Below are 19,391 nucleotides of genomic sequence, written 5' to 3'. Positions count from 1 at the left end.
GGTGAGTGTGGATAAATTTTGAAAATGGCAAGTGATTGCATTTTCAGATTGCTATCACTCTACACAAAAGCAACATATTTTAAAAAACAGAACTAATCTTTTCACACTATGAAACTGCACGTAAGCCATTTGTTTTAAAGAAAGATAATCAATAGCATGCAAAATGACATTAAAATGTAATGTATATAAATTACTGTACTCTGTAACAAAAACTGTGGTAAGCTATCAGAATAGCTGCTCAGGGCAGCGGTTTAGAAAAGGCAATTGATGAAGGGTGGGCAAAAATTCACATTGGTAGCCAATCCAGACAACTATGCAGTGACTCCTGCAGGCTGCAAGTAAAATTCTCTGCAGTGGACAGAAATGGAATCTATCAAGAGGCCACCTTAACTCCTTTGTGAAGGATTGTTGAAATAAACAGAGTGCTGGAGAAACTCAGCAGATCTACCAGCATTTGTGGAGAGAGAAACAGATGTGACATGGAGAGTTTTATATGACTTCTTCAGAATTAAGAGCGTTCCAAAGAAGAATCATATAGTATTTGAATAATTAATTCTGTTTTTCTCTCCAGAGATTCTCCCACAGTGTTTGTTTCAGATGTTCAGGATAGGTAGTATTTTGTTTTCATGAATAGCCAGCTGATCAGAGGACATGTATTCTGCACTGTTAGAACCCTCACTGATTTTTCAATTCTGGTTTGGATCTGAGGAGTTGAAGGTGAACTTTAAAACAAACTGATATTTGTTTATGACACCAGACTTGGAAGTCAGCTGCAGGTTGATTCTTGTTCAAAGAATACTCTAGACCTTTCAGTTGCAGACTTACATTACACTCAAGCAGACATTGAATGTTAACCATATCCTCATAGGGAGAGGACCAGTCTAACAAACAGAAACCAAGTGTTCCAACTTGTTTTGAATTGTATTTAAACCAGAAGGGTTGTGCCTATGAAAGGATGGATGTTTGATTGCTGTCTGGTTGGCCTCCATCCTTCCTGTTAGGTTTGGAGAATAGAATCTGGAGTTATAAGTATTAAGTGAATATTCCTCAGAACCTAATTGCAGCTAGTTGCATGCAGTGGTGTTTTCAGAAACCAAACAAGAGACAATCCCACATGCCTATAATGTTATGGATTGTGCAGTCTGCACAAATGCACCAGCCAGTTACATCTCATTTTGTCTTTTGATTTATCCCTTAACCATGTGTGTTTGTCTAGGTAAAAACAATGACTGCAGATGCTGGAAACCAGAGTCTAGAGTGGTGTTGTAAAAGCACAGCAGTTCAGGCAGCATCCGAGGAGCAGTAAAATCGACTTTTCCTGATTAAGGACTTTTCCTGATTAAGGACTTTTGCCCGAAACGTCGATTTTACTGCTCCTCGGATGCTGCCTGAACTGCTGTGCATTTCCAGCACCACTCTAATCTAGACCCCCATTTGTCTCTATGTCTTTGAGAAATGGGAGAGACTAGAATCAATAAAGATTGGAGTTAAATCATTGACACTAATTAAATTACCTTGTGGTTTAACTTTCCTCTGTTACTGCATTATTAATAAATTGTTAATGCTTTTGTTTAAACTATAAACTTGGTATCTGGTATCAGTTATGCAGAAAATCTCGTACGGGTTATTTTAAAAAATCTGATTGGGAGCCATTACAGCAATTTTGAGAGTCATTGAGTATTTTATTTAGGGTGTTGCAAATGTAAGGAAATTGAGTTGATTTGCTTTGACTGTGTTTCAGTGTCAGAACAAGCCGTACACGTCAATACGACCAGGAGAGATAGGGGAAAGAAAATAGAATACTGTAAAAGGTAGTAGTAATACCATTTCACAATCAGCGGGGTGCACTATAGTTAAGGAAAAATACCTTATTTTTAAAAATGGAAGTTTGATGTCATAAAAAGGAAAACAATTTATGCAAGCTAGCAGTTTGCTGCTCCTCGCTATGGAGTGCAGTGGCCTGTGAAACTCCCTAGATACCAAGGAACATACAAGGTGAATTAAGGAAGAAAAGGAAAGCTGATGCCAGATGTCAAGAACTCAATACTGCAGCAAGTTTAATGTGGAGAAAATACAGGGGTGAAATCAATAAGATATTTAAAGGTGGTAAAGAAAGGGCATGAATGAATATTGCTAAGTAAAATCAATGCATTAAGAGCAAGAGAAAAGTTAAGAAAAGAGTAGGGCTCATAAAAGACCAACATGTAGAGTCAGTAGATGTGGGTATTTCTGTTCAAAAAATGCTTCAGCCTTCAAAAAAAAAAAATGAAGGATGATGCCAGCATTGCAGTTGACGAAGTCTGTGAATGATGAAATGTGATAAACATAGAGAATGAGAAATATTAAAGATTAGCATCCTTAAAAAGTAGATAATCCACCAGTTCAAGATAAAATGTATTCCAGGCTGTTAGAAAAAGCTAGAGAGGAAATGGACACTATGACCCTAGTTTTCCAATCCTCACTGGGGTGCAATGCTGAAAGCTTGAAGGACTATTTAAAGAGTGGTCAAGGAATAGACTGAATAATTAGTCAGTCCAATTTTTGTCATTGGAAAAGTACTGGAATCAATTCTGAGGCATAAGATAAACTATAATTTAGAATTCTAGGCATCCAGTAACCAAGGAGAGTCAGCATAAATTTGTTAAGATCACAGGAACATAAGAAAAAGGAGCAGAAATAGGCCATTCAGTCCAACAGGTCTGCTCCACCATTCAATCATGCATGATGTGCTTCTCAATCCAATTCTCCTGCCTTCTCCTGGATCCCATGATCCTCACACTAATTAGGAACCTATCTATAGCTGTCTTAAAGATATTCAATGATTTGGCCTCCACAGCCTTCTCAGTCAACAAGTCCCACAGATTCACTGTCCACTGGCTGAAGAAATTCTCTCTCTCATCTCACTGTAGGGACAACCCTTTAGAACTCTGGGGGGTGGCTTCCGCTCCTAATCTGTCCTAACAGTCCTCTACGTCCACTCTATCCAGGTCTTTCAATATTCTGCAAATATTAATGAGATCCCCTCTCATCCTTTTAAACTCTAGCGAGTACAGACCCAGAGTCCTCAACTGGTCCTTATTCGACAAACCCTTCATTTCTGAGATAATACTTATAAACCTCCTGTGGATCCCCACCAAAGCTAGCACATGCTTATTTAGATACGAGGCCCAAAACTTCTCAGCATATTCCAAATGCAGTCTGACCAGAACCTTATACAGCCTCAGAATATTCTTGCATTCTAACCCTCTCAAAAGGAATACCAACATTGCATTTACCTTCCCAACTGCCAATTGAACCTGCATGTTAACTTAAGAGAATTCTGAACTGGGACTCCTAAATCTGTGTACTTCAGATTTCCAAAGTCTTTGCTCATTTCAAAAATAGCTTACACCTCTAATCTTCCTATCGAAGTTGATAATCTCACAATTCTATCAGCCACTTCTTTGCCTATTGTCCAAGTCCTCTGCAGCCCAATACGGATGCCTGTAGAACATTATTAGTCACTGGCTCCCATCCTGAAAAAGGACCCCTTTATTCCTACACACAATTCTCTCTCCACGGCAGTAACTTGCCCCAAGATCATGGGCTAATTTCTTATTTGGCAGCCTCCTATCAGCCACCTTGTCAAAGGGCTACTTAACATCCAGATAGATCATATCCAGTGGCTCTCCTTTGTCAAACGTGCTTGTTACCTCAGAGAACTCTAACAGATTTGGCAGGCATGATCACCCCTTGACAAAGCCATACTGACTCAGCCCTATTTTACCATGCAATTCCAAGTACTCTGCAATTTCATCCTTATATTGCACTCTAAAATCATACAGATAACAGAGTTCAGGCCAACCAGCCTATAATTTCCTGTCTTCTGCCTCCCTCCCTTCTTAAAAGTGTTACATTAGTTTTTTTCCAGTTCCTGGGGCTCTCCCTGACTGCAGTGATTCCTGAAAGATCACTATCAATGCCTCCACAATTTCCTCAGCTTTCTCATTCAGAACCCTGGAGTGTAGTCTCTCTGGTCTGGGTGATTCATCCACCTTCAAACTTATCAGCTTACCTAATACCTTCTCCTTAGCGATGGCCAGTACACCCACTTCTGCCCCAACTCCCTTGAAATTCTGGTATGTTACTGGTGTCTTCCACCGTGAAAACTGATGTAAAGGTCCCATTCAGCTCCTCTGCCATTTCTTTGTTCCCCATTGCCATTTCACCAGCCTCATTTTCCAGTGGTCCATTGTCCACTCTTGCCTCTCTCTCTTACCTTTTAGATATTATATTTCATCTTTCCTCCACCCCAAAAATGCTTTTTTAGTTGTTAGTAACTGATTTTTAAAGGCTCTCAATTCTTATGATTTCCACTAATCTTCCCGAAATTTTATGCTTTTTCTTTTGCTTTTTTGTTGTCAAGATCGTGTTGCTGGGAAAGCCCTTATGAAGGGCTTATGCCTGAATCGTCAATTCTCTTGCTCCTAGGATGCTGCCTGACCTGCTGGGCTTTCCCAGCAACACACTCTCGACTCTGATCTCCAGCATCTGCAGTCCTCAGTTTCTCCCGTTTTTACGTTGTCCCTGACTTATCAGCCATGAAGACACCAGTAACATCCTTATCCTCCAATATCCTCTCAAGCTAGTTCGAGATGTTACTTACAAAGGCCACACACCATGAGGGATTCTCAATCCTGCTTACATAGGATACTGTCTGTATCCCTAACACTTTTCTTTTTGCTCCTGCCCACACAGGCTTGAATGACCTCCTATACCATGGTGCATTAGTCAGTTTTCCCATCCTCCCTATAGTGCTTTTTCTCAAGGACCAAATACTTCATAGCTGTTAGACAATGTCAAGAATGGAGGCTTCCCCCAGTGCTAAATTCATGATCTCTCTGCCTGCTTCACTTGTAATCACACCCTTCCTGTCACTGACCACTGGCTAAATTTGAAGGACTTGACCAACACTGTGTGATTGTCTCCTGAAACCCAGCATCCAAGTAACTGTTCCCCCTGATGTGTTGCAGTGATCAAAACTTAGACTTCATCTCATCAGTTCTGAGCCAGAGTTTCTTGTGCAACCAACACTTGCTACAGATGTGGTGACTATGAACCATAGTGGAATCTACCAGTTCCCTTATCATGCAGATACAGAACAAGGAAGGTTGCATCTGACTAGGAGGATTGAGGAGGATCGTGCAGATGATGAGGTGATATACACGGAATTTAGCAAGACTTTTGATGATGATGTTTCACGTGTACTGGCCAAAGATTTTTAAAAACCATGAAATCCAAGTGACCTTAGCAAGCTAGGTACAAAAGTTGGCAGAAAACAAAAGCGAAATGACATTTTTTTTGTTTCTGAACAGAAGTCACACTGGATTCAAAATATTAAGTCTGTTTCTCCATTGATGCTTTCAGACCTGAGTTTCTCCAGCATTCTCTGCATTTAGATTAGATTAGATTTAGATTAGATTACTTACAGTGTGGATTCAGGCCCTTCGGCCCAACAAGTCCACACCGACCCGCCGAAGCGTAACCCACCTAGACCCATTCTCCTACATTTACCCCTTCACCTAACACTATGGGCAATTTAGCATGGCCAATTTACCTAACCCCTGCACATTTTTGGATTGTGGGAGGAAACCGGAGCACCCGGAGGAAACCCACGCAGACACGGGGAGAATGTGCAAACTCCACACAGAGAGTCGCCTGAGGCGGGAATTGAACCCGGGTCTCTGGCGCTGTGAAGCAGCAGTGCTAACCACTGTGCTACCGTGGGCGGCACAGTGCCACGAAATGACACGACCAGCTATCCTTAGTAGCCACACACGCAGATGACAAGCAACATGAATTCGACTGGGCGGCACGGTGGCACAGTGGTTAGCACTGCTGCCTCACAGCGCCAGAGACCCGGGTTCAATTCCCGACTCAGGTGACTGACTGTGTGGAGTTTGCACATTCTCCCCGTGTCTGCGTGGGTTTCCTCCAGGTGCTCCGGTTTCCTCCCACTGTCCAAAGATGTGCAGGTCAGGTGAATTGGCCATGCTAAATTGCCCGTAGTGTTAGGTAAGGGTAAATGTAGGGGTATGGGTGGGTTGCACTTCGGCGGGCGGTGTGGACTTGTTGGGCCGAAGGGCCTGTTTCCACACTGTAAGAAATCTAATCTAAAGAAATTTAATCTAATCTAATCTAAACACTACTATTATAGGACAAGCCAAACAGAGAACAGCCAGGGAATTCCTAGAGGCATGGCACTCATCCACAGATTCAAATCAATAAGCACATCGACCTGGACCCAATATACCGACCACTGCAATGGACAGCTGGAACTAACAACCGGAAGCGGCAGAGACAAACCACTATAAATGCCAGAGGAAACAACACAGAAGCGCTTCACAGGAGGCTCCCAAGCACTGAGGATGTCACCTAGACAGGGGACGAAACATCTGCAACACAAATTCCCAGCTCGGCGAACAGAACCACAATAACAAGCACCTGAGCTACAAATCTTCTCACAAACTTTGAATTCTCTGCATTTGTTTCAAATCTCCAGTACTTTCCCTTTATTCAAGAGTAAAAGTAACTGAGTGCTTTTACAACTGGAAAACTGTTTCCCATCAGCTTTTCATAGGGCTCAGTTTTAACTCCTCTGCTTGTTGTGGTTATATTAAAAATTTGGATATAACTATAGGATGCCCTGTCCAGAAATTTGAAGATGACAAAAATTGGCCATGTGTTCGATAGTGATGAGGGAAGTTGTAAACTGCATGAAGATATTTAATGGAACCTGGGCATGAACAGCAGTAGCAGAGCTTTCGGATTTGTGGGGAGATTAGGAAAAACATTTTCATATAGGAATATGGTAGGGACCAGGAACTCACTACATGAAACGGTTGTAGAGTGAGAAACTCTCAACTGATTATAAAAGGTACAAGTGAAGTCCCTTAATCTCCAAGAATATGGATCAAATGCTGAAAAATAGAATTAAGCCAGGACATTCATTTTTCAGTAGACACAGTGTCGGTTCTTAATGTGCAATCAATTTTTCAATATTTTCTGATTTACTGAAGAGGAGTGTGCAAGGTTACATAGGGAAAGCAGGGGAATGACAGTACACGAATTTAGAAGGGCCCAGTCTGAGCATGGTCAAATGGCTAATTAATGACTAATCCCTCTCAAAAGACACATCTAAACAAATGGAAACAAAACAGATCATACCTGCATTAATAGATAGTTCTGCCAATTTCATGGGAAGTTCCGATGGACTGACTCCAGCAGGTGAGCCTAGGATGTCAGGCAAAGCATTTCTTCGGCCTGTCCGTCCTGACGTAGCAAAGTCCAGCACAGGTTCCACCTCAGTCATTGCAGCAAAATCTCACTTTTACCACCTGAAAATATAGAGTATTGAACATTTCAACAACTTGGTCTTCAGTATCTTTAAACATTCCAAAATGCTTATAAAAACAAAATTCAGACAATAGGGACAAATATAATCAAAATAAGCTTCTAGGATACATGTGAAAATACAGACAGAATTAGTAAAATGGAGGGCTTTAAGAGAGCTTTGCTAAAAGCTGTGCCATTCTAGAGTGAACAGAGGGAAGTAGTATGGAAAGGAAACCAAAGATGCAGGAGCTGGAGATACAAACAAAAACAGGGGACTGAATCACAAATCACAGACTTAAATGTTTAACAGCCACAGAATATAGAGGCACCATCTGTTAACAAGTGCAACCACTTCATATTGAATCCCCAGTCTCAATATGAACAGCAAAATTGTATTCAACATAAATCTGAAATGTCATGGCAGTCTCTGCTTTTACCATCAACTCGGGATGTCGGAAAGGAATGTGAGAGCATGCAAGGAGCAGTACCAGACACCCTTAAAATACACTGCCAACCAGACAAAGCTACCACATGGATCTCGAGGCATTCTTAAAAAGTGAAAGCAGCATGTTATAGACAGAGTTAAGTGATCCCACAAATGGATCAATTCAAAGTTGTGCAGTCCTCCTCCATCCAATCATGAATGGTAGTGGACACTTACACAACTAACTGGAGGAGGCAGCTTCAAGAATACTTCCATTTTCAATTATGGCAGAGCATAATACGTGTGCAAAAACAATATGCTGAATCACTTTCAACCATTTTCAGCCAGAAATACCAAGTGAATAATCGACCCTGACCTCTCCTTGAAGTCATCAACATCACAGACTTATTTCTCTGTCAATTCGATTCGCTCCACGTAATCAAGAAACAGCTGAAAGCTCTGAATACAGCAAAGCCTATGCATCCCAACATCACCCCAAATATCATACTGAAATATGTTCTGGAGTACTTGGGGGAGGTGACACCACTCCATTCCCAACACAAGCAGTATAGATCCCTGCGTAACTCGTGGATGTCCTTCCCATCAGGACACTAATTGTGGCCTTTAAGTTTAAAGGGAATGGTACTGATATTATTGAAGATTAACCTTAATATGTTTATAATGCAAACAGATTATATTTTTTACTGGGTAATTTTAATCTCAAAGACCAGTTAGATCACCTCCAGTTTCATTTATAACTTAAAAAGGCCACTAATGTAAATTATCTTCAATCCCGGTTTTGAAAACACTAGTCTGGCAATAATCAACAGAGATGATGTAATTACTTTAGCTATTAATCATGGGTGGTTGTTAACCATTGAGATTATTGGGTTTATTAAAAATGCATCTGGTCATTATGACCAAAATCTACATGAATGGACATAATCAATCGCACTCTACAAATCTCAACGAGAATGTCTTTATTTTAAACTGTTTTCTGTCGATTCTTCAGCACTCCAAATGTACCTATTAAAAAGCTCACACCATCTGATTTGGAGCTTGCACTTTTAGAGGCATATACTCTCATTGTTCAGCCAAATTAACAATTATCAAATTTAAAAACATATGCAGGTTCTCCAAAAAATATGCAGGCCATTTTCTCATTTGAACATGATGATTTAAAGAAATAAAAAATAAAAAAAAAGGTGCCTTTTAAAGGAGTTTGCCCTCAACTGGGAAAATATCCCAGAACTGTATGTGAAGATTAGAAACATTCTCCCTGTGAGTGGCGTATTTTGAGTAATGTAGATTATTTTGTCATTTATCTCACCATGGGACATTGTTAGATTTGTCCCCATCACAAGTGACTCACTTGAATACAGTGAAAAGTTTTCAAGTTGCCAATTACAGCACCATCTTAGGCAGCAAGGTACCTAGGTACAGATTCTTTGGTGGGGGGGGGGTAGCTGATCGTGTCGTTTCGTGGCTAGTAACCACTAAATGACATGACCAGCTATCCTTACTAGCCGCACACGCAGATGACAAGCAACATGAATTCGACTGGGACAACACTACTATTATAGGACAAGCCAAACAGAACAGCCAGGGAATTCCTAGAGACATGGCATTCATCCACAGATTCAAATCAATAAGCACATCGATCTGGACCCAATATACCGACCACTGCAACGGACAGCTGGAACTGACAACCGGAAGCGGCAGATTCAAACCACTACAAATGCCGGAGGAAAGATCACAGAAGCGCTTCACAGGAGGCTCCCAAGCACTGAGGATGTCACCTAGACAGGGGACGAAACATCTGCAACACAAATTCCCAGCTCGGCGAACAGAACCACATCATTTAAGAATTCTTTGACATTTAAAAATAGGACTTCGAATCTTAAGTGAGATTTAAAAGGGCGTAGTTTAGGAGGTTACAGGAGATTATTATAAACATAATTTTTCTGATCCTCATACTGTCATAACATAGACCATACTGTAACTGTTGCATAAGTAACTTGCTTTTGTGAATTAATGTGTGGATTGCATTTTGTTACCTTGCTGATCTCATGCACTTTGTCATATTTCAGAAAATTAAAGGAACTGGCTGTGAATCCTCCACACTATTTTCACTCCTAAACCTGATGTTTTTCTACATTCTTTATATCTGTCCAGTGCAACAGCCAGTCTTATTTGCATCCAGCTGATTATGATGTTGCCAATGAAACTGATCAAATGAATCATGCTGAAGGCAGCCCTCATTAGAGGTCAGTGAACAGCAGTACTTAAAATGTGCACTGAGGGAGAGTTTCAGCACAGGTCGTTCTGCTACAGTGTGTTTCGTTAATACGAATTGGCTATAACGAGATTAACAAATGAAGACATGTTTTAAAAGTTTATGCTTTAGAAACAATGTTGGCTATAATGCAATTGCATTGCTAACACAGTTTTATTGCACAATTTTTATATAGCACGAGATTGCACAAGAACACAACCATCGTGTTATAGAACAACTTGTACAAAGAAGAATGGGATTTTTCCATGTTTGAGAATATAGATCCAGAGCACAATATCTCTTCATTAATAGCTGAAAATCCAAGTTTAGTGGCACTGAATTTATAACTAGCTGAAATACTGTAGAGTATTCCATTTTCAAGTATCACTAGAGGCATGCATTTTAATTTCAGGGCATCAACAGTCTTTGAACTCAGCATTTCCAAGGGTAGGTCTCTACTAATTTTAACTGCTGGTCCTCTAATGTCCCACCAGCCAGGTGCTTATGAAATATTAAAGGGTTAATTTGCTCTGCCGACCTGCAGGAAATTGGATGACCTGAGGCTAGGTTGGGATATCTCTGTCTTACAGATAGGATGTAAGGAATTTACATTTCCATCTCTTGCCATTCAGAACTATTTGCATGGCCATTTCCTGGTTACAGTAAAATAATTACATTATTATCCCCTATTCAGGGATCAATAAGAACACTGCAATTAAAATTGACTGTTCCCTGTGGTTAAGAAACGATTCACAACAGATTGGGCCATTAAGGGCTGATTTACATTGCATGGTTTCTGGAGACGATCAGGCCACTGCATTGTGTCTTGAGTGGCATGTAACTGGGGGCTGTGGCTGTGGGTTGTCTTGTGGGCATAACTGACTGTGATGTAAAGGTTTTGTATAATCATAGAATCCCTATAGTGTGAGGACGGACTGTTTCCTTGGTTCAGGCAGATCCCTTAACATGGCTTCGCAAGCATTGCAGAGTGTTAAGGGTTCCTCCATAGCTTGTATTTGCATAATAAAATTTTGCTCGTTTACAGAAGTTGGCGTATTGCAGTTGCATTAAGTGTGTAGGACTCTCAAGAGAAAGAACCTAACATCTGAATTTAAGAAAAGTAAAGCCACACTTTTCAGCAGCCACTCACTGGTGCCACAAGACGGAGTAGAGTCTTTGTGGGGGCCATAGGAACACACGTTTGCATTTCTGTTATCCACAGTGATCCTTCTGCTGTACTCAGACTATGTAGTAATGTTTCTCCAGGTTACCTAAGAATGTAGCAAATGTTTTACTCTAATTTTAATCAATAATTCCTGTTATTTTTCTTGTAAATTTTCTCTTTTAATGCTTTCCTTTCTTAAAGCAATGATTCATGTAGGGTCGTGATTCACAAGTTGTAACTTATGTCGAATATCACCACCAAAAGCCATCATTCAATGCCAACTTAGAAAATGCAGTTAAATTTCCTTAATTCATGTTCTGGGAGCAATTTAATCAGATTACATTCACAGTCCAATCCAGTGCAATCCTATCCTTGGTACACTTTTTAAAAATCTGTTCATGGAACATGGGTGCTACTGGCTAGGTCAGTCTTTATTGTCCATCCCTAATTGCTTGAGAAGCAAATCTTTGAGTGATGTTCAGAAGTAGGGACCTCAAATGATTTCTTGCCTTTTCAGTTTTATATTTAATGAGCAAGAAATACCTCCCAGAGCTTGTAATTAAATGCTAACATTTGTACAAAGTCATTTTCAACTGCAAGCATGTGGAGCTTCAACATCTCAAATTTGTTGCTTTCCCTATGCTTCAGCATGGGCATCCCACAGTTGCTAGTTTTTTTTAAAAAAGCATCAGAACCATATTCAGTTCAGTTTTCACCTTTGTGATGCTGGAGAAGCACAGCAGGTCGGGCAGCATCCAAGGAGCAGGAGAGTCGATGTTTTGAGTATAAGCTCTTCATTCTTGATGAAGAGTTTGTGCTCAAAATGTCGACTCTCTTGTTCCTCTGATGCTGCCTGACCAGCTGTGCTTTTTCAGCACCACACTCTTCGACTCTGGTCTCCTGCATCTGCAGTCCTCACTTTCTCCCAGTTTTCATCTTTGTCATTCATCAGTTGCAGCTGGGCACACAAACAGAATATCCACCAAATGTTATTTAATTCAAACCTTGAGGCTTTTTGATCGGACTCAGTTACATTTTGACAACAAATTGTTTGTGGCTCCAGTTTGGGCAGGCATAATGCCCTTTTATGAGAATGGAAAATTTGAGATAAGTGACATGACATTTGATTTTTCCATTATTTTTGCTAATGTTTCAACAGCCCATTGGAGAGTTGGGAGGAAGATTTTGCAACATCACACATTACAGCTCTTGGGATCCACAAAAAAAGTGCGTATTGTTGTAAATCAGAATTATTAACAATGCTGTTCTTATTAGGTATGAATATGGACAAGAGATTGAGGAGAATGGAATTGGAGAAAATCTCATTTTTCCATTTATTGTCATTTTCATATAAAATAGATATTAATTGGCGAGCAATCACAGAAACAAACTCAGTTCAATTCTTTGAGGAGAAAGTGAGGTCTGCAGATGCTGGAGATCAGAGCTGGAAATGTGTTGCTGGAAAAGCGCAGCAGGTCAGGCAGCATCCAGGGAACAGGAGAATCGACGTTTCGGGCATAAGCCCTTCTTCAGGAGGGCTTATGCCCGAAACGTCGATTCTCCTGTTCCCTGGATGCTGCCTGACCTGCTGCGCTTTTCCAGCAACACATTTCCACCTCAGTTCAATTCTTGTCAGTTTGCACTGAAACTCCTTGATCTAATAATGTCAGAGTTATAGTCAAATGGAGACACTATTTCACCAACATTTCTGCAAAACAAGGTTCAGCTATATACAATTACGCAAAATGTATGCCAATTATGACTCGATGATGTCATGGGAATGCCTAATCATTAGGTTATGTTCCTATTCAAAACCCTATTATGCTCCCATAACATATATTTTGACAGAAGCTTGCGTTTGCTACCAATTGCAAATCAGTCATAAGAAACTGATTATATTTAATTAACATTCACTGCCACACACAGATACCAAGATGAAAAACTAAAACCTGGTAGGTGATTATTTGGCTCCGAACATTGGATACAATCAGCAACTAGGGACCAAAGCATGGTTCACTTTCGGCCTTTTGAAAATAGATGTAAATTGCACACTTCAGGTAACAATCTCACCATATTTTGACAGCTTTCACAGCTACCCAGCAGGATGAGAAAAAAAAGTGCACTATTCCAGAGATAAACATCTCCTGCAAAATATTTTGAATATCAAAATATTCAGTTTTTAAAAATCTGAATTCATTTTTGTTTGCCACTGTTTCTTGCCCTGGCTAGATTGCAAACATTTTAGATTCCCCAACATAGATTATGTTTTCATCTGAATCTATGAAAACCATTGTCTTTATCTGCATACGCATGACCAACAAATATATTGATGCAGATACTTGTTTTGTGGGAGGGCTTCAAGACCCTGGAACAAGTTTGTTTACGTCACAGAACTACAAATCATTGAACCTAAATAGCACAGAATTATAAGAGTCTGGAAAGAACACTGAATTTCTCTCTTAAAAGGTATGAATTAAAGATACAGAGAGCACATGGACATAAAAACATACAGAACATAGCTACATTAGGTAAGGACTAAACTATGAGTCAGCTCCTGGTATAACTAGGTTTAAAAAGTATGGCAGCATTTAACAACATATAATAAATATCATGTTACTTTGAAGTCAAAGCCTAAAGATTGTCTATGATTTTGTCATCTCCTCAACCAGTTTGTCTTAAACACCAACTCAACGTAGCATGAAATCACAACACAAAAGAACTGGAGGGGTAATTTTATATACTTTTCCCCATGATGAGTAGTATTATCTATGGTCAATATATATCGAAATCCAGACACAAAGTACTCAATTTCTGAACATCAAAACCAGAATGGCATGGTGGCTCAATGGTTAACACTGCTACCTCACAGCGCCAGGGACCCAGGTTTGATTCCAAACTCCAACCTCCTGTGTGTGGAGTTTGCACATTCTCCCCATGTCTGCGTGGATTTCCTCTGGGTGCTCTGGTTTCCTTCTAAAATGCAAAGATGTGCAGGTCAGGTGAATTGGGCATGCTAAATCGTCCATAGTGTTAGGTGCATTAGTCAGAGGCAAATATAGGACAGGGGAATGGGTTGCTGTTCAGAGAGCAGGTGTGGACTCATTGGGCCGAAGAGCCTGTTTCCCTACTGCAGGGAATATAATCTAATCTAAAATGAATAGGTGGCAAACTGCTAATAGCAAACCAAATTTTCAATGTAGCCAAGGATATCGCCAAAGATTTATACAATGACTTTTAGACCTCCTTATCAAACAAAAACTGAGGCCACATCACAATGAACATAATACCATGTAATGCTGTGCTCTACTGTCACTATATTGCTGTGGGTCTATCAAGACTGCTGACTTGTCAGATAGAAGTTGCTTATAATATACAAATCAGGATCCTGTGAAGTTACATTTTAATTTAGTTTTGGCAGATGGAGGCCATTTCTTCATAACAAAAACTACCTGGGTTGGAACCACACTGGGTCCACACCCAAGAACAAATCCGACATCCCAGCCAAACCTTTTCAGTCGTAGAGGGTACCCAGAGTGTTCTGATAGCCTGTAATCTGTAGTCTACAAATTGGATTCAGGCTTTTGCTTTCCACTTGGCAATTCTGTGATGCCGACTGCTTCAGGTGAGAATTAAACCCGGGAATTAAAATAGCTAGAGCTTGCTTTCTGTTCCAGAATTTAAGCCTCACACTCACCTCAATCAAACCCTATCCCATGTTAAAAGCAGTACTATGCTTTTGTTTTCCCTGCCCCTATTATTTCTTTTACTGTCAAATATAATTTTTGTCCTGAGCAATAAACGTGGAGGGTAATGAAACATTTAATTGCTGGAGCTGCATTTTTTTGGGAGATGTAGACTCAATAATATACTTTTGTATGTAAAAAGCTTATATTAACAAGCATGTTAAATGCAGCACTCCCTCAAGTTTCTATAACAAGAGCCAGTAGATCGCAATAAATATCTTAATAAAACTTCAAACTGCATATATATAGGGAAAGTAAATGGCAGGAATATCAGTATATACAAACAAAAATATAGCAGCATATTTTCAGTGTAGAACCTTACATGCTCTTCTAAAAGAAAGCTACTGTTTCAATTTAAAAAGATGCTGATAGATTTGCTATATTAAAATGAAGGTGATGTTAGGTGACAGCCAGTCTGAGTTTCAAAAACCCCCATTGCAAAAGATGGTCAGTGATTCATTATATTTATTATAGTGTGCTGTAAAAAGGTAGCTATCATGTTGTGAGAATAACAGTATTGTATAATGTGACAAAGTGCTGGATCAGAATTGAACTTTAGATTCTAAGGAATGACAATACTAAATTAACATGAGCCACAGTATTCATAAGACAACCCTATTATCCCAGTTCATTATTCTGCTCCTGAAAAGAGAGAGTGCACAAAACCTACTCTCCTCAGTTTTGTACAATGGCATATTGTTTCCTACAATCTGACAAAGAATTCAGATTTGTGTCGAATTTGATAGGCATTTAATCCTTGTTGGGCATACAATTCATTACGTTTTCTGTTACATAGAAGGAGGCAAGGTAATCAGAATGTCAGTTTAGACATTAGAGTTATTATTTGCTTGTACAGAAGCAAAACACTACAGATTCTGAAAAGTCAAAATAAAAGCAGAAAATGCTGGAATTACTCAGCACCCTGGTAACCTGCAGATTGTGGATCCTGCTGGGAAGTCAAGAAAACAAGTAGTCAAAAAAATGTCTTCAGTTGATGGTTGAATTACAATTAACAAAAACACAACTCTTTGACCTTTTAAAAAAGTGAAACACTGTTGAATCCTTGTCAGTGTGCTTTGCTTCTCAAAGGAAAGCTCTCTAAATTCCAATTCAAGGTCCACCCTTTCTTTTGTTGCATTACTTTAAAATTGTAGAAAGGTTAGTAATCAGGTGGCAAAACATATAAAATAAACATTAGCAGCCCTGAGGGGCATAGCAACATATTAAGACAGTTGTAATTATTTAAATTAAAATAATAAAAATAATAAAAATTTTAAAATAAAACATTAATAAAAAATAAAATAATAAATTACAATCTGGGGCAAGAAAGACTTGATCCAGGACCTTCTGGCCCAAAAGCCTTGATTGCCTAATGAGAGGGCTTGTATTCATCATACTGCTGCATTAGCCAGGCATCAAGACAGCATTGTAACAGATAATTTCAAATCAACCAATTACTTAATTTTGGAGCAGGTGGGACTTGTACCCAGACCTCCTGGCTCAGAGGTAGGGACACTACCATGTACCACAAAACCCTAAAGGGCATTGTAATGTGGTATGTCGAAGGCCTATCTAATTAGTTGCGTAGAGGATAAACTAAGATTGAGTTTAATCGGAAGAGGCACATATTTAAGATGATGATGTAGTTCATTGCACAATAGCAGGAAGTACTGGTTACATTGACTAGTCAGATACAATTATCATGACTACCATAGAGATATACAGCACAGAAACAGACTCTTCAGTCCAACTCGTCCATGGCAACCAGATATCCCAACCCAATCTAGTCCCACCTACCAGCATCCAGCCCACATCCTTCCAAAACCTTCCTATTCATATACCCATCCAGATGCCTTTTAAATGTTACAATTGTACCAGCCTCCACCACTTCCTCTGGCAGCTCATTCCATACGTACACAACACTGAAAAAGTTGCCTCTTAGATTTTTTTTAATATCTTTCCCCTCTCACCCTAAACTTATGCCCTCTAGTTCTAGACTCCCCGACCCCAGGGAAAAGATTTTGTCTACTTATCCTATCCATGTCCGTCATGATTTTGTAAACCTCTATAATGTCACCCCTCAGCCTTCAACACTCCAGGGAAAACAGTCATAGCCTATTCAACCTCTTCCTATAACTCAAATCCTCCAACCCTGGCAACATCCTTATCAATCTTTCCTGAACCCTTTCAAGTTTCACATCATCTTTCCGATAGGAAGGAGATCAGAATTGCATACAATATTCCAACATTGGCCTAACGAACGTCCTGTACAGCCACAACATAACCTCCCAACCCCTGTACTCAATACTCTGACAATAAAGAAAACCATACTAAACGTCTTCTTCACTATCCTATCTACTGTGATTCCAATTTCAAGGAGCTATGAACCTGCACTCCAAGGTCTCTTGCTTCGGTAACACTCCCTAGGACCTTATCATTAAGTGTACAGGTCCTGCTAAGATATGCTTTCCCAAAATGCAGTACCTCACATTTGTCTAAATTAAACTCCATCTGCTACTCCTCAGCCCATCTTTTCAAGCTCCTGTTGTAATCTGAGGGTAACCTTCTTTGCTGTCCACTACACCCCCAATTTTGGTGTCATCTGCAAACTTACTAGCTCTACCTCTTATGCTCGCATCCAAATCATTTATATAAATAATGAAAAGTAGTGGACCCAGCAACGATCCTTGTGGCACTCCACTGGTCACAGGCCTCCAGTGTGAAAAACAATCCTCCACTACCACCCTCTGTTTTCTACCTTTGAGCCAGTTCTGTATCCACATGGCTAGTTCTCCTTGTATTCCATGCGATCTAACTTGCTAACCAGTCTCCCATGGGGAACCTTGTTGAATTCCTTTCTGAAGTCCATATAGATCATGTCCACTGTTCTGCCCTCATCAATCCCCTTTGTTACTTCTTCAAAAAACTCAATCAAGTTTGTGAGACATTATTTCCATGCACAAAACCACCTTGACTATCTCTAATCAGTCCTTGCCGTTCCAAATACATATATATCCTGTCCCTCGTAATTCCCTCCAACAACTTGCCCCCGACATCAGACTCACTGGTCTATAGTTTCCTGGCTTGTCCTTACCCCCTATCTTAAACAGTGGCACCACGTTAGCCAAACTCCAGTCTTCCGGCACTTTACCTGTGACTATCGAGGATATAAATATCTCAATAAGAGGCTCAGCGATCACTCCCCTAGCTTCCCACAGAGTTCAAGGGTACACCTGATCAGGTCCTAGGGATTTATCCACTCCTATGCATTTCAAGACATCCAGCACTTTCTCCTCTGTAATATGGACATTCTTCAAGATGTCACCCTTTATTTCCCTACATTTTATATCTTCCATGTCCTTTTCCACAGTAAATATTGGTGCAAAATATTCATTTATTATCTCCCCCAGCTCCACACAAAGGCCACCTCGCTGATCTTTGAGGGGCTCTATTCTCTCCCTAGTTACCCTTTTGTCCTGAATGTATTTGTAAAAGCCCTTTGGATTCTCCTTAACTATTTGCCAAAGCTATCTCATGTCTCCTTTTTGCCCTCCCGACTTCCCTCTTTAGTATACTCCTACGTCCTTTATCCTCTAAGAATTCACTCGATCTATCCTGTCTATACCTGACACGCTTCCTTCTTTTTCTTAACCAAAACCTCACACGATGTTTTTTTGCTCCATCACCACCTCATGCTAGATTCCTCCCACCAAAAAGATTGAGACATAATAAGGTTGATTGAAACCTGATCCAGTATAAATAGGTCAGCTGTTTCAGACCATTTCCTAATACAACAAACCACACTACTGCTGCCTCCACTTCATGTGGGGGTGGAGAGTGTGGTGCTAGGCCAGGGACACGGAAGTAGCTCTCTAACATGGGGAATCATTTGTATTGAACAGAGGACACTATGCATTGGTAGGTCAACTAGGTAATTAGATATACCAATCTGAATCAATTGGGAGCTGGCCCTAAATGAAATGCTAGGAGAGGTGACTTTTGAAGAAGATCTAAAAAGCTGAAAGAGTCAAATAGATGTGATAAGAAACTAACTTGGGTCAGATAGGACACAATATGAATCAGCTTTAAATCAAAGCCAATGCCTTTAGCCTTTCTGATGTTCAACTACTGCTCTTGCAAGTCTAAATGTTGACCAAGCAGTCTGACAACACAGACAGGGAAAGGCTGGCATCACTCCGTGTGAAAATTGAATCCATGCCCATGAAAAGTGCAGTTCAAAGTTTGTGAGAAGATTTGTAGCTTGGGTGCTTGTTGTTGTGGTTCTGTTCGCCAAGCTGGGAATTTGTGTTGCAGACGTTTCGTCCCCTGTCTAGGTGACATCCTCAGTGCTTGGGAGCCTCCTGTGAAGCGCTTCTGTGTTGTTTCCTCCAGCATTTATAGTGGTTTGTC

At 40.1% G+C, this 19,391-nt stretch overlaps 1 protein-coding gene across 6 annotated transcripts in view; it reads right to left on the bottom strand.

Moving 5' to 3' along the window:
* LOC122563627 (fatty acid-binding protein, brain-like) overlaps positions 1-19,391 on the bottom strand; it is a 155,825-nt gene that overhangs the window by 49,501 nt on the left and 86,933 nt on the right. For all 6 annotated transcript variants that reach the window (XM_043717603.1, XM_043717607.1, XM_043717608.1 and 3 more), the window contains one exon: positions 7,207-7,376. In XM_043717603.1, coding sequence (XP_043573538.1) covers positions 7,207-7,351 — 145 coding nt within the window. In that variant the 5' untranslated portion in view covers positions 7,352-7,376. The remainder of the gene's footprint in view (positions 1-7,206; positions 7,377-19,391) is intronic.

This window comes from Chiloscyllium plagiosum, chromosome 27 (genome assembly GCF_004010195.1).
Source record: "Chiloscyllium plagiosum isolate BGI_BamShark_2017 chromosome 27, ASM401019v2, whole genome shotgun sequence".
In the NCBI taxonomy this organism is placed as follows: Eukaryota; Metazoa; Chordata; class Chondrichthyes; order Orectolobiformes; family Hemiscylliidae; genus Chiloscyllium; species Chiloscyllium plagiosum.
The sequence above is the reverse complement of the archived record's forward strand: the minus strand, read 5'-3'. Positions and strand labels throughout refer to the sequence as shown.